The sequence below is a fragment of the Corvus hawaiiensis genome, chromosome 8, assembly GCF_020740725.1.
Source record: "Corvus hawaiiensis isolate bCorHaw1 chromosome 8, bCorHaw1.pri.cur, whole genome shotgun sequence".
NCBI lineage: Eukaryota > Metazoa > Chordata > Aves > Passeriformes > Corvidae > Corvus > Corvus hawaiiensis.
In genome coordinates, this window is record NC_063220.1 from 28,925,200 (window position 1) to 28,940,490 (window position 15,291).

General features: G+C 38.3%; 1 protein-coding gene across 1 annotated transcript in view; it reads left to right on the plus strand.

Annotated features, from left to right (window-relative positions):
* Positions 1–15,291, plus strand: part of GRID1 (glutamate ionotropic receptor delta type subunit 1) — a 499,007-nt gene that overhangs the window by 268,276 nt on the left and 215,440 nt on the right. Inside the window, 1 exon segment of the mRNA XM_048310905.1 lies at positions 5,689–5,894. Coding sequence (XP_048166862.1) covers positions 5,689–5,894 — 206 coding nt within the window.

The following is a 15,291-nucleotide window of genomic DNA, read 5'->3' on the forward strand; positions in this document are numbered from 1 at the left end:
AACAATTTGCAGTTGTGAAAATGAGGGAGAACAGCCAACGTAAAATAAAAAGAATGAAACCCATGAAACTGAAGTGGTTTAGGAAACCTGCTTCAGAGTGCTTATATGTTATCTTTCAAATCAATGGATCCTAGAAATGTGTGTTTTATTCTGTCCCAAGAAATGAAATAATAAATGGGAAGTATCCTGTGCAATTTGAAGGGAATCAAAATGACAGTAAAGCATATCTTTGAATGAAAGAGAAGAAATAATCTCTTTTTTTTCCTCTTCTCTTGGAGTTTAAGTATAAAGAACAATGCCTTGAATACCCTTCCTAATTCTTGGAAAAGGTAAATATATTCTTATAAGTGTATAAATGCTAAAACAATGAAACTATCCAAGCCTTCTTGACACTCTTCTCACTACTTTAAATATCGTCAAAATAATGCTCAAATAAAACTGACACTGAGAAAAAAAATGTGTGAAGTATAGAGCCTGCAACCTGCAAATGAGAAAACTCCAAACCTCACCATATCCTGCCTGATCTCATCGTTTTTCACACTTATTTATTTTTCCCTTTTACAAATGTACCAGTGAAAGGATTTGCGTAGGTTATTTGAAAACAGAACTCGGTGACGACACTTAGGCCTCCCAGAATTTGCTTGGATTAGAATGACAGGCTGTGAAATTATGTCCTGGTGCTTCTTTAGCTGTGCTTTCAGCTCCAACTTGGTGCTTCAGTTTGCTTCCAGCTGTTTTCCACCCAAAGTAAAATGTTTCATGGCCATGTGCTGCCTCTATTTCTGTCAAGTGGGGTTAGGAACTGGTGTTGAAAAGATGATATAGTGCTCTTTACCTCCTGGAAATTCTTTTCTGCAATGAGCCATCCTGAAAGGCCAGCTGTGCCCAGCCACACAGCTGTTTTACACAGAAACAATAGCTTTAAGCTCTTTTGTCAAGGCCAAGAATCAGATCCTGTAAATTCATGAAAGATGAATGCTACAGTAAACTCTGTGAACTTTTTTGTATAAAAAGGATTATTAGTAATGTAATAAAAATGAAGTGCTTTGTAGGTGACAATAAGCTTTACAGGTAGCTAATGCCACATTTAGTACTATTCTTTTATGTTTGTGTTCCAATCAGCCAGCACAGTAACCAACCTAACCTCCAGCAGGAAGTTATATATTCCATTATTCCTTATAGTACAATAAAGCCCTTTATTTATGGCAAGCACTAGTTTTGTAGTCACAGTGACAGAATTCGTATCTTAGCAGTGTATCAAAGCTGTCCTTCCCTCCTTTTAATGGTTATCCCCAAAATTGTCCTGTTCTTCTGTTGTCAGACCTGCACATATGGTTTATCTGTCAGCATTAGGAAGGCTCTCAGACAGAGAGATTCTCTCTCTGGTCAGATGTAGCAGAAGGGGCACAATGTTCATAAGAAATTTGCCCTTTTTTTTTTTTCCCTCACTTTTTTCTAGTTCTGGTTCCAATCTGCTGATTCCATTTTTGTGGTTGACACCAGAGTATTGTAAACTTACCCAATTACTGTATGGTGTTATGGATCCCTTCTATGAGAGGTGCGTTTTCTCTAGGGTGGTTTTCCTTCTGAAGGGTGTGTTTCATCATCTTCAAGAAACTGATGTTCTCTAAGGGGAAATGTTCAAACATTGCCTCTGAAAGTCCTCATGCTGAGCATGGACAAATCAGGTGGGCAATTAGAAAATGAAATAGGATTATGTGATTTCAAAGGCCGAGTGTGGGCTACAGTCTGAGCAAAAACAAGTAATTGCAGACTGAAGGCAGAGGTAGCTGTAGGTTGTGTACCTGCAACAAACTGGTCTGTCCTTTGTCAGGTGTTCCAGACAGAAGTGAGAATTTGGATTGCTTATACTTTCTCTAGGAAGTGTGAAATGAATGGGCACAAGGAATTATTTCGTGAGTAATGGTCCAGGATAACTCTCTAGTGTTAGAATCTGAACTTTTTAATAAAAAGTCAATGTTAAGACTACAAGAGACAGGAAACATTTATTTAAACGTGTTTTAACAGACAAAACTCTTTATAGAACCCTTTATTTTTATAAAATTGTGTGAACTGTATAAAACTCCTTTTAGCATTGAAGAAAATGAAGGATTAGCAGTCCTAAATTATGAGGAGTGGAAAGAAATTCATAACTTTACCTGTGAGTATTTCTGTTCCAGCCGCTATGGAGCAAAGCTCTGTTTTTCTTTAATGTTGCATGGACTTGTGATCTTCTAAGTGGAGGAAAAAATAAAAATGAGGGCACTCACTTCCTTGTATGATGTCAGATAAAATAAGACTGAGCCTAATTTGTTATGTCTTATAAACAGATGCTCCTGCATATGGGCATGTGTTTGTGTATTTGTGTACTGATACATTTTAAGAAATGATTGCCCTCTTGGTAATGGTTGTGAATAATTACTTGTGAAAAAAGATTCCATTATGTAGGCACCTAAAGTTGTTAGTCACCTCCTCAAACAATTCTCTTCAGTTCCCACTTCCACCTTTGAATTCCCATCAAGCCTCCTTCTTTTTCCCAGTGTCAAGTAGGAGCAGGCATGTCGGCATTCAGGAAGATATCATCACACAGTTCTTTTTAATTGCCAACACTGAATAAATTCACATTCACTTATATCTGTGAAAAACTCACAGATTGTGAGTTTTTCACAGATATAAGTTGCACGGTTGAGCTTGGACAATCTCATCCCTCTCAGATTGTGCTTTCTCACCAAGCTGGAAAAACTCAGAATCCTTTCCATTTCTCAAAACAGAAAACAGTTCGTGTTCCTTGAGGGAAAGGTTTATAAGGGAGTATAAAATGCCCTTCCAAGTCCAGATAGCCTTACCAAGTATATCAAGTATTTTGCACTGGCCTACAAGAATGTTTCTAACCAGTAGTTCATCAGGTCAGCTGAAAACGTGAGGCAAAACCCCCCAGAGCAACGTCAGCTCAGTTAATATTTTGTAAACAGCTTTTCTTGGAAGGCTTGCACAAAAAGACAAGTCATTACTAAACCATGAGAAAGGGAATTTTCTTACTGCTTGTCAAGTACTGCAGTAATTTTGAAGGACTAAACATCATTAAAAGAAAAATCTTTGTGTTTTTTGTTGCACATATCCGTAAAGTCTGCATAGGTATAGTAAAGAATACTGTCTAATGAATTTAAATTAAGAAAATCCAAACTTACTTTGACAACTTTAGTGAAATGCTTTAACCTGTAAATGATATCTGTTTGTCACTGTCATTATTTCAGCACCCCTGCAATATTTAGCAGTTATACACATGCTAAAGTCCGCTGTCGCTTTCCAGAAATTCCTGAATAACAATAAATCCCTTCCTTTCCACCCTGGCTTGGGATTTTGGATGGTAAGCAAGTCTAAGGTTTATGACAGTGTGACAAAGCTACTGTGGACTTGTCTAAGTTGAGCAGCTAAAGATCAGCACAGCCCTTGTTGAGTGCACCTTTCCTGAGGGCGTGGCTGGCTGGACAATCACATCAACTAAACCAAAATTAAAAAGTCAGTAGGGAGGCTGCTTTGCTTGGCACAGCCCAACATTAGTTTCTACCATTTCTGATGTCTCTCTGCAATTCAGCTGATTTCTGAAGCTGAATTAATCCCATGAACAAGCATTCTCATGTTTGGATGGAGGTGTGAAGCTCTTACACTTGTATGTGAACTAAACTGGTGTGTCCTCACAAGATGTTACTTGTATCAGTTTTCATATGGCAACTTCTAAGGGGGATAAAAAGGACTTCACATGTATATTCTGTGGCCATGAGACACCGTGTTTGAGGATGGTCTACGAGCCCACTCAGGTGGGGCAGCAGGGAGTGCTACTGGGTTCCATCATCTGACTTTAGCAGTGTCACAATGTACTAGTTTGAAAACAAACCAGTGGGAGGCACCAAGTCAGAATAACAATTTAATGGGGAAATTAAAGAAAAGGAAAAAACCCTAAAAGAAAACACTGGTTCAAACTGACAGAGCCCAGATACAACCTGGCACCCTGTTAGGCAGGGTGGTGGTAGCAGTCTGGTAGAATGGTGGCTGCAGTCCTCTGAAGCGGTGATCCTGTAGTAAAACAGTCTGCTCTTCCTCAGGTCCAGTGGTGGCTGTGTAGCTCCTGTCCTCTGGAAATCCAGTGGGAAGGTTCTGTTTGGTGTTCAGAATCTCAGATTATATCCACCATGGGATGCTTGGTTCCTCCCTCTGGGTGGAGCATCTCACAATGGGGTAATGAGTCATGAGGCCAAGTGTTGATTAGGCTCATTAACAGAAGATAGTCCAGAGGGAGTTATCTCTGAGTCAGGCGGCAGGACAATGATGGGCCATTAACAGAAAGATAGTCTGGGGGGAGGAGGCAAGGAAACATTGCCCCACCTGATTTCAACAGCTCCTGAGGATGGTAATAGAATACACTGCAACCCAGGACACACAACGTGTTTACTTCAGGATTAAAAAAAACCCCAAAACTACCCACCAGCTGTTACAATGTAGTTTTTAGAGATTGTTAGAGTTACAGTGAAGTTTTCTGAAGAGAAGGTTTCATTATGGGATCAGTAAATGTGCTCTAACTTACAGAATTCGGCTTCACCCATGAGCTGAAATTTCATGACAGAAGTGTGAGAAATGAATTTGAGAGGCTTCAATACTTTCTTTGCAGGATAAGTTAGACATGTTTCCCATAAAGTTAAAGGCTTCTAAGGACATGGTACAACTGTGATCGAGTCACTGCTAATTTTGAGAGCAACCTGGTTCAATATAAGCTTTGACATTTTTCTTGTTCTAAATTTCACTACAAAATAAAAACTCAGACATTTATTACACACAAATGCTGAGAGTCATGAAGACTGAGTACAGTTTGAACAAGCAGATTTTAGCACGAACATATGAAATGTGTTCCTCAATGTCAAGTGTGGTTAAGAAAATTTATTTTTTCAATCATCCTGAGGTTGAGGCACAGAGCTTAAACTAATATGTTGAAGGGGCTTGTTTGCATGATTTCTCTTCTTGAACCACTTGTTGTTTATATTTTATTTTATTTTATTTTTATTTTAACACTATAATATATTCCAATAGACTGGGGCTTTGTGTATCCTTTTATAAGTTTATGGATAAATAGTAAACATCTGGCTAGGTAGGTTATTTACATAACAGTAGGTTATTGACAGGAAAAAAAAGGGGAAGTCAAAAGAAGGGCTGTGTATGTTCTGGATATTGTAATTTTTTCTTGGCAAAAGCAGCTGTGTGAGGTTGTGGTAGAAGGAGAGAAGTTTAGGGGTGAGTGATTTATCCCCTGCTTATTTACCTGTTCTTGGATTTCTGCATTTGAATTGTGATGCTGTTGGGGCGGGACTTTGTTGCTTGTGCAGTATTAAACCCCGTATCCTTGAGCCTCTGGGGAGGTTTGCAGAGCCACCCAGATAAATGAACTGGCTCTTCCTAAGAGTCATTGTCAGACCTCAGGGAAAGGTAATTGATGGAGTTTCCCTGTTGGCACTGACTGTGAAAGGGAGCTGTGGAAGATGGCTATGTGGAATACTCTTCTTTAGAGAGCACTGCAGGAATTTTTTTTCCTACCTAATTAGTGCTGCTTTCCTAACTGGTGGAGGTTGATGCAGTGGCTTTTTTCTTTTCTCTTTTTTCTTTATTTTTTTTTTTTCCCCCCCTCCTCCTGTGTTACAGATATACGTGGACTGCAGGGATTTCTCGATCAGGCCTCAAGACTGGGACTTGATGTATCATTACAAAAAGTGGACAGGAACATCAGCAGAGTATTTTCCAACCTTTTTACCACCATGAAAACGGAAGAGCTGAACCGCTATCGGGACACGTTGCGAAGGGCTATCTTACTCCTCAGCCCACGGGGAGCCCAGACTTTTATTAATGAGGTCAGTGCACAGCTTTTTTTTATCATCAACATTTCAGAAACATGTATTATGACCCATGTTTTGCCCTTTTGATAGTGCTGGTTGTTTAATGCCAAATAAGATTATCAGACTCTAGTGCCAGGGAATTGAAATATCACATGCTCCATGGAATGGTTGCTTTGTGGCTAATGCAAATGGGGCAGCGTGGGCCAGATATTATATCATATAATATACAGCTCAGTGGGGTGTAATTATTTTTGTCTGGTTGTCTTCTGTATCAATAATTTTGGCCTGGATTTCAACCACTGTTAACAAGTGATCAGAAAATCTGCAACAGTCTATTAGAAATGAAATATAATGTGCTTGAGAGAGCTGTCTTTGCTTTGGAAGTCTCCAAATTCATATTAAAAGGGCACATTATTGATGTTTGAAAGTTGAATCAAAGAGATCTTTATGAAAGATGAAGTTGGAATTATATGTTTGTCTTAATTTCTTAGTGGTTTCTCGAAATCAGCGATGCTAATTAGAACAGGGAGGTAGCTGTTGGGCAAACTTTTAATTAATGTTGTGCTGTGGGCTAAGTTTTGGCATTAATTAGTTTTATCCAGCTTTCTTAATATTAAATAATGAATTATTTTACAGTGCTTTATATGTCAGAGTTGAGAATGAGAGTTTGAGCCTCAGTTTAAGTTTGTGTATTCATTAGCTAAGAATTTGGCAATAAAGCAGGGGTTTTAATTTTTTTTTTTTTTTTTTTTTAATTAACCAGGGGATATGACTGAACCAAGAAATTAAAATGTGGGTGGGACCTGTTTCCAATTATCAGTTTTGCTGCATCAAAGCCTGTTAAATTAAAAAAAAATCAACTCAAATTAGCTCATTAGGGTTTTTTTTAACCATAACAGCATTAGTAAATTATCCACATTTATGTTCATCAGTGATTTTTTAAATAACAGGGTAAATTTTATCCTAAATAAATGAGGTAAATAAGTAGTTTGGAAAAGACTAAGAACAGGGATAAATTCTCCTCAGGTTTGTGCACACACAGGTATTTCCAGTAGAAGAATGAGGGAGTGGGAGTGTGTGTAGCTCTCCACATCTCAGTCAGTTGTTTTCATAGGAGGCCTCCAGCAGAAATGCACATTGCTTGGCTTTCCAGGAAGTCCTAACAAAGTACCAGGTGTTCAAAGGAAATGTTTTATTCAAACCCCAGCTGGGTGGAAGGTGTGTCCCTTGGGAACACAGGGCTCAAGGATTGTTTGATGAATTAGGTGAGTGCTCTGTCAGAACCCTGAGGATTCTCGAGGGTAGAGGCCAGTATTAAACTGTATTAAACTCTTTTACTACTCACTTCACCTTTAAGCACTGTGTATTAAGACTAATGACCCTGATATATTTCCAGCTCCCTGCAGGAGTTTAACAGTGGGCAGAACTGAAAAGAAATTTATTTGGCAATCTTCTTATATTGAATCTTGATTGATTCAGAAAAGCATTATAAAAGAAAATTTAAATCTTCGAAAAGAATTCTCAAAAGGCTTGCGATACGAGGTGCACAGTGTAGGGGAGATTCTTTCCCAGGCAGAGGCTGAACTTACATTTTGTGGAGAGTTATGGTGACTGCAGTTCTTCAATATCTTAGTCAATAAGTGCAGCTAATTATCTACAGCACATTTTCAGGGAGTCCAGAATAACAACCTGCAGCTTAAATGAAATACACGTTTTTAATGTATTTTACTGAAATGCATCAATCACTGTGTGTGGCAGTAAGTGCCTTTGATGGGTTTACTCAGTTCCACAGTTGCTATAGGTGCCATATAGCTCTATACTGACTGGTGGTGTTATCAGTCTTGCTCTGCACCTTGGAAATTGTTTGAGGTTCTTTTCAATTCTGGGGGAAAAAATAGCCCTCTGAAAAAAATATAAGTAGCAACATTAGAAGAAAATGCAAATATTTCATGTTTAGATTTTGAACAGATTTATTTTCTCTTTTCTTTTTTTTTTTTTTTAAACTCAAATGAGAAGTAAAAGCTGAAGAAGAAAGGTTTTAAAGCTCTGTTTCTGGAAATGGCAAATTTCATGTGAAAGAGGTTTCTTAATAAGATTTTTAGTTTTGCTGAGTTTATATTTCGTAAGAAGGAAAAAATCTCTGACAAACTTCAACCAGATTTTTATTAAAGTGTGTTGGCTAATAGCATATATTCATAAAAACCAGGTGCTGAACACCAACCCTCTGGTGGAATGCAGAACAAAAATAAGAACAGTTTTTGGATTATGAAACCTGAAACAAACAGTTTTAACAGATTTTTCTTAGCATAAGTCATAGATCTCAGCCATTGGAAGCTGGTACAAGATCTATTTTGCCTGGTTTGATACTGCAAGTGATAAATTTTTCCTGCTAAGGCTGCATATCCGGGTTTCAGTCTCCCTTATCATGTCTTGGGTGGGCCAGAGAGATGTCATCTGATTTTGGATGTACAAAGTTAGGGGACTGTGCCATCTCATAAGTGAAAAACTTTTGAATCCTAGAAGAATTCAATTTCTCTAATTTTTATTTAGGCATAGTTTTCATTTAACTGCCTTAACATCTCAGTGCCTGGTTCTGTCACGTGTCAAAGTTACTGCAGCAGAAATTATTGACATTTCAGAAGTTTCCAAATTTAGTATTTTGCTATGAAACTGCTTTCATTGTAAGAATGGAAAGGAGGAGAAGGAAAAAAATCTTTCCAATGGTATTGCTATAAACTTGGAATCATCCTTTATTCAGAACAGGGAAGGTAAATGCATTTGTAAAACATTAACTATCTTTGCATTAAAAGGGCTCTTTGAGACTGAAGCAAACCTAATCTAAAGAGTGTCCCTCCTTAAATAGTTGAGAAAAATGTTCCCTTCTCCACCAGCAAAAATCCCAGATACACTTGTTTCAATTGTAACAGGTGTGTGTGCGCCAGCAAAACAATTTTATGTTTTGAAAGCTACGTGATCCTCTTGCAAGGTGATATACAGAAAGAAGAGAAGAAAAACTAATAATTCAGAAATGGGAAGATCTAGCACTTTTAGCTTTTCTGTTAGTTTCTTTGGCCCAGACACAGGAAGCTGAGACTCAAAAGGTCCCCTCCTTGAGACAGTGAGGTTTCACCTGCCTCTTTCACTTAGCAATGGATATGTTTTTTTGTTTGCAAGCAGAGATATTATTTGTAGGATTGCTTTTATCATTAAGGGCTTTACAGTGAAATGAATAAATGGAAAAAAGTTCAAAGAGGTGACAAAAATGCTGAAAGGATGGGAGAGCATGACGTCTGAGGAGAGGTGTCAGGAACACATTATATACAGCCTGCTGAAGAGAATATAGCTGCCAGGTACTTGAGAGGAAACATGAGCAGAGGAGGAGGAGGAATTATTTAAGGTTGTCTAACAGGAAGTAATGACCCAAAGCTAAACAGGGAATGCTTTTTAACAGGGAGGTCAGTCGGACAGTGGGAGTGCTGGGCAAGAGAGTTCAGGGAGGCATCGTTCTGCAGGGTGTTCAAGAGTTCACTAGACAAAACACTTTGGTAAATCAGGCTCACAGTCAGACCTGAACTGGTGTGCAGGATGTTCTAGATGACCCAGGAGCCCTTCTGAAGACCTACCAGGAAACATTTGTTGTGTGAGTAAGTTTCAACTTTGTACTTTTCATATACAAACTATTTGAAGAGGAGGAAAAGATCTTGTAGTTCGAGGCTTCTCAAGTTTCCTGTGGCAGATGTGCAGTTCCTGACCTGTGGGGGGGGTTTGGTTTCTTGATTCTTCACAGAACACATGGTTTATTTGGGATATGTATTTTAATAGAATTTGTCCTTATAAATATAGGTGATACCAATTGATTCATAGACTTTAGTCTTCCTTCTTTGCAGTATTTATATACAACTTTTATTTTGAAAACCAGTGAAATGGAGGCTGTAACCCAGTTGCATGTAGTTATTGACTTGAAAAAAGAAGGCATTATCAGCTTTACAAAATCTTAACTCAGCATTACTTGTATTTTTGGCAGCTTCACTGAAGTGAAAAATGTTTTTGTTGAGGTGGATCTCTGAAAATGCTGTAGTTCCTTGTGAGCCTGCCTCGCCTGTAAGCTAGTGAGCTGACTGCAGGAAGGTTATATGCATATCCCTGCAGCACAGCAGCCTAAAGCAGAACTCTTTGCATGCCTGGGATAGTAAGTAAGTTAAAAAAACCCCCAAAACATAATAAAAGAGAGCTGATTAATTCCTTTAAAAATTAATACAAAGCTGCTCTATCAGTGCAGCAGGGTTACATGTATCACAGCAATTCCAATTTGAGCTGAAACTAAAAATTTCCAGTATAACACTAAGGGTGTTAAACAGCTGTAATTTATCTCTGCCCTGTTTATATAATCACCTCCATGTCCTCATTGGAAAGCAAAGACTTCTCTGTTTCTCTTTCACTCTAGTTCCTGCTAAGTGTTCTGACTGATTCTTTAAAATAATATAGATATCCTGCATTTGGTTTGGGCTTTTGGGATCATTTCACAGTGATTTGTGGCCTTCCTTCAATCCTGGTCATTGAAGATGCTGAGCTCCTTCCTCCCAGAGCACTCTCAGTTGGCACTTGTTAGAGAACAGTGCTTCAGCCTTTTCCTTTTCCCTTCTGCAGTTGGTGACATGCTGTTGCTTGACTGGAGCTGAATGAATTATTTATGGCATTTTGAACAGTTTGCACCCACAAGCAATTGTACGAAATGGTTTTCCAGGGACATTCACTTCTCAGAATTTAGGAGGAAAAAAGTTCAATATTAATTTTCTGGCACTTAGCACTTCATCTCTCTCTCTCTCTCTTTTTATTATGTTGCAAACATTCAACATATTAGTCCATATCTCTGTTTTATATGCCATATATAAACATCTCGAAATATTGTTGAATAATTTTGGGAAAAAATATTATGCCTCTTCTGTTTTTAGAAGGCAATTTCTATGTTTAAAGAGCTGCTAGTGATTTGTGAGTGCTGGTAACAGAACTGTAGAAATAATACATTCTTCTTTCAGTAGTTCAAGTTAAATTATGCCCGCCTTATTTTTTTCTAAATCCTCCTCTTGTATTCTATTTCTTCCTTAGAGCTAGAATCTTGTCTGCTATTGTTGACATTTTCAATATGCTAAGACTCTTTGTGCTTAAAGAGAATAATAATTATAATTAAAGCCCAAGCAAACCTCACTGAATTGCTAAAACTTAAGTGAAAACAAAGCCCTCCCATTTTGGGATAAATTGTCTTTGAAGCAAGTTTTTTTTCCACTGGGCCAAAGAACCTCCCAAAACACAAACCCTCCTACATTTTGCTTCACTATGACTAATCCAAGGGATGGGGTTATTCACAAAGGGATACCAATCAAATGTGTTTGGAATGCTCAATTACATGGATTTGTAGACACTGTGAAGAGAGGGAAAAAACTTGTTAAACAAATGACTACGAATTGCTTACATAGCTTCATTTCAATGGCATTCCTTTTACTGCTGCAGGTAGAAGTGACAATGATTTTAAATTACTTTTTTTTTAAACTCCACTAGAATGTTACATGAGATTTTGAACCTGAATGTTGCAATCATGAGAGACAGGAGGCTTGCATCCAGTTTTGTATGTCTCTAACAATGACTGATAACAGTTTTGTGAGGCTTTATGGGTCAGTTGAGAAAAAATATATGGAAATTGGATACAGGGGCTAGAGGTACACAAAGCCCTTTTGAGTCTAAATATGCTTTACTGGCAGTTTTACCAAGTCTCTTGGTGTCAGCAATGATGTCTGGTCTGAAGGAACCTGATTTCTCAGCTCATGTTCTGAATCTGATGACTGGGCACGTATACATAGAGGATCATGTATTTTTAAATGTCATTAAATCTGTATGTACAGGAACCAGGCATTCCTCCTGCTCCAAATGCTTCATCCTTTGTGCACTTTTGGGTCCTTGTTTCATTGTGGGCGTTCAGTTGCTAAAACGTGACTGATTGCAAAATTTTGCTGCTGTCCACACATAAGGGTGTCAAGTCCAAAGGAAACTGTGCCAAACATCCAGCTGAAAATTTTATTAAAATATCTTAAATTAAAATTCATTTGTGTTGTGAGCTTCACTAATTTTTTTAACAAACCAATTTTTTTGACTTTTTTTAAAAATTATTTTTCATGTACTGATCTACAGCTCTGAAGAGATTTAACCTCAAGATAGGGAAGATTCTAGCTGTCAGGAGAGGCTGCATTTATGTTTGGGGTTTTTTTGAAGGAACAGGATCTAGTAATGATTTGGAAGTGCACAAGTGTTGTACTGGGCCACAGACAATCCATTTCCTTTAGTACTGCCTTTAAAGCACTCAGTGCTGGCTCTTGTAAGAGCTGAGACAGGACAAATCTAGTGGGCATTAAAAGAACAAGGGTATCAAAAACTAACCCCACCTCCACCTATTCCTTCATGGATCTGTTTTCCAAATTATTTCACTTCAGGTGACCCCTTGAATACTGTGCAATTTAAAGATAAGGTTCGTATGTATATGAATTTTTAGCATAGTGCAAAGTGGAATTGAATACTCTGACATACCTGTGGTCATTATAATACATAAATATATGCAAAATATTTCTCTGAAATACTGCAAATCTTTAGATGACTTCATCATTCTCAGCAAGGATAATTTTCTTCAATTTAGGTATAACCTACCAGAAAGGAGATATTACTAATTAATTATGGATGATTAATTTTAAAATAGGCTCCTGCAGTTGCATTTCATCACTATACCAGTGTTTGCCTATTGTAAGGCACTGGCAGAAGCAGCACAGGTACATGAGAAAATATGTTTGCCTTACAAAAATCAGAAAAAGTAATGGCCATAAACAAGCTATTGCCATCTCCCAGTTATACTTTTTCATATAAATTTAGTGAATTGTTCAGCTGACTCTTCTCGGGAAGCTTGGCTTTGAGGACTGGAACATACATAGTGTAATTATTCAATATTGAAATTTTGAACTTGCAGCAGCAGCATGCACACACCAGAGGTACATGCTGACTTTGTCCATGTTTCTGAGCACAGGGGCTGACTTGGAGTACAGGACTCTTCACAATCATCGCTCCCCTACAATGCACTTCCAGACCGGGTGTGCTGGATCGAGGAAATCACTGATTCATTTTGTTTGTTGTCCCAGAAGTCACAGAAGAAGGCCATTAGCCTTAGAAGGGATGAGTAATAATTGCTGATAATAATTTGCACCTGCTTGGCATCTTTTCACAGGAGGTTTTTAGCAATTTTTAGCAGGTGAAATAAAATTATATTTACCCAAGACTTATTTTTAGTTTCAAACTAATTAAAAAATCTATTTAAGCCTTTACTAATTGCTGGCAGCACACAGTTTAGTGCTGTCTGTGTATGAGAGAGGAGCTCAGGTGAGATTTATGTGGGTTTAAGATTAATCCCAAGGAAGGCATCGTAGGACTGGTGCTGTGTTTTTCTTCTGGTTCTGTGCCAGGCAGGCAGCACCCAGTGTAGGTATGAGGGTGGGCCTTGTTGGAGTAGGAGACAACACTGAATGTTATGCTGTTCCTTCACAGTTCAAAGGGTAGAGTTCCGAAAAAATCCAAAATAGAGGGTTGAGGGAGCTCTCTGCAAATGCAGGGGGAGAAATGTTTGGGAGCCTTGTTCATCAAGGACAAGTGGTTAGATCCGATTAAATTAAGCTTATAACTTGAGACAGTGTGGAAACTGTGCAAGGAGATTTGTCTTTTCCTGAGGCAAAGAGTGTTCTGTGCCAGAGAAATAGTGCCAGGTGTCACTTCATTTACCTCGGTACCTTGGAGGGTGGCAAATACTGCAAACTAGCAAGGGTTTAAGAGTTGTTTGGAAAAGGGAGTGCAGTCCTGTGCTAACAATTATTTTTCCTGGTGCTGTTATAACTGGTGTGCTTATGCCTGTTGTACTCAAGTGGCTTGTTATGAGTTGGGATGTTGTTTTACTGAGTGCTGTATGAATTTGTGTCCCTAAAGAATTTGCAGTGTGCAACAAATGGCAGATAGGGACATCTGGGGAGTAAAAGGGATTGATGATGAATGTTGTTCTGCAACACAAATAGTGTCTTCATTCCAGGATCTTAGAAATAATCATTTTGAAAACAAAAGAAATTAAACTGAACTAAAAGTAAAATAAGGATTTTAAAATATTTGTGGAAATGTTTTCATAAATAAGGGTAGGTGAAGGATGTTGACACCAAGGCCAGAATCTTCATGGTGAATTAGAGATAACCTGAAAGATTGGAATAAAAATTGTGCGATACTGGAAGTGAAGATCGTTAGCATATCTTCGATGTGACAGGTAACAAGGGAGCTGTTGAAGCAATATGAAGAGTTGGGTGAAATGATCAAAGAAAGAGGTTAGAGATCCTCTTTGCAGCAGAAGTTTCACTGAGATATGAGAGGAGCTTGTGATTCTTAAGGTCAGAAAGATGAACTTGGAAGTAATCAATACGTAATATCATTGGAGCTGGGAAAGGAATTTCTGCATTACAGATGGGTAAAAAGACCTGTTTATTAGAAAGATTATCTCTAAAGAATCTCAGAGATTTTTGGGCTTATCCTGGATGAGAAGTGAGAGTCAAAGATGACTCTTGTGTTATAGTCCGCATTGGCAGGTCTGATGTTCGGGCTATCCATTTTGACTGAGAAAAAGGATTTTCTTCGCCTTTAGGGAGAGGGTTGAGAAATCTCTTTATCCACATGAAGCTAGTGAGGATATCTTGAAAGCAAGATCCTCCCTAGTAATTTAGACTGACCAGAATATGAAAAATGCCTCACAGGGAAGTAGATCAAGACTCATCAGCATATGAATGACAGTGGATTTTTTGTGCTAGTTTGCTTGCTGGATGGAGTTAATGTAAAGAAAGAAGATTACAGTGTGAATGATTGTGGGACCCTCCTTGGGAACTTGAAGAATTTCACAGAAAGTATCCCCTGGAGAGACTGTGCTGGAGTGTCATAGGAGGAAAGCCAGGAGTGAGCTACTGGGAAGAGGAGGTTTATCAAGAAGGAATGTGATCAGTTTTATTAAAAACATTTGGCAAGTCCAACAGGAGACAGTAACAATTTTGGAGTGTGGCTAAAAAAGTGAATGTCAGTAGGAACAGTTTTAGTCAAGTGAGCCATGTGTTAAAGGGTCCTCAGGTGGAAGGGAGAGGAAAAATGGGGTGATAAGTTTAGAAGACTAGAAAGAGTGAGAAAGGACAGGTCTAAAACACTTTCTGGTCTCAGGGAAGAGAAACAGGGTAAGAAGAAACTACTTTAAAGGTATGTAGTGTGAGATCTTCTAATTCTTACGAGGGCAGCTGTGTGGAAGATGTCTTCAAAGGTTCCAAAGGCTGGAAGGCATTGTACACGTGGAATGGAGAGACAGGCA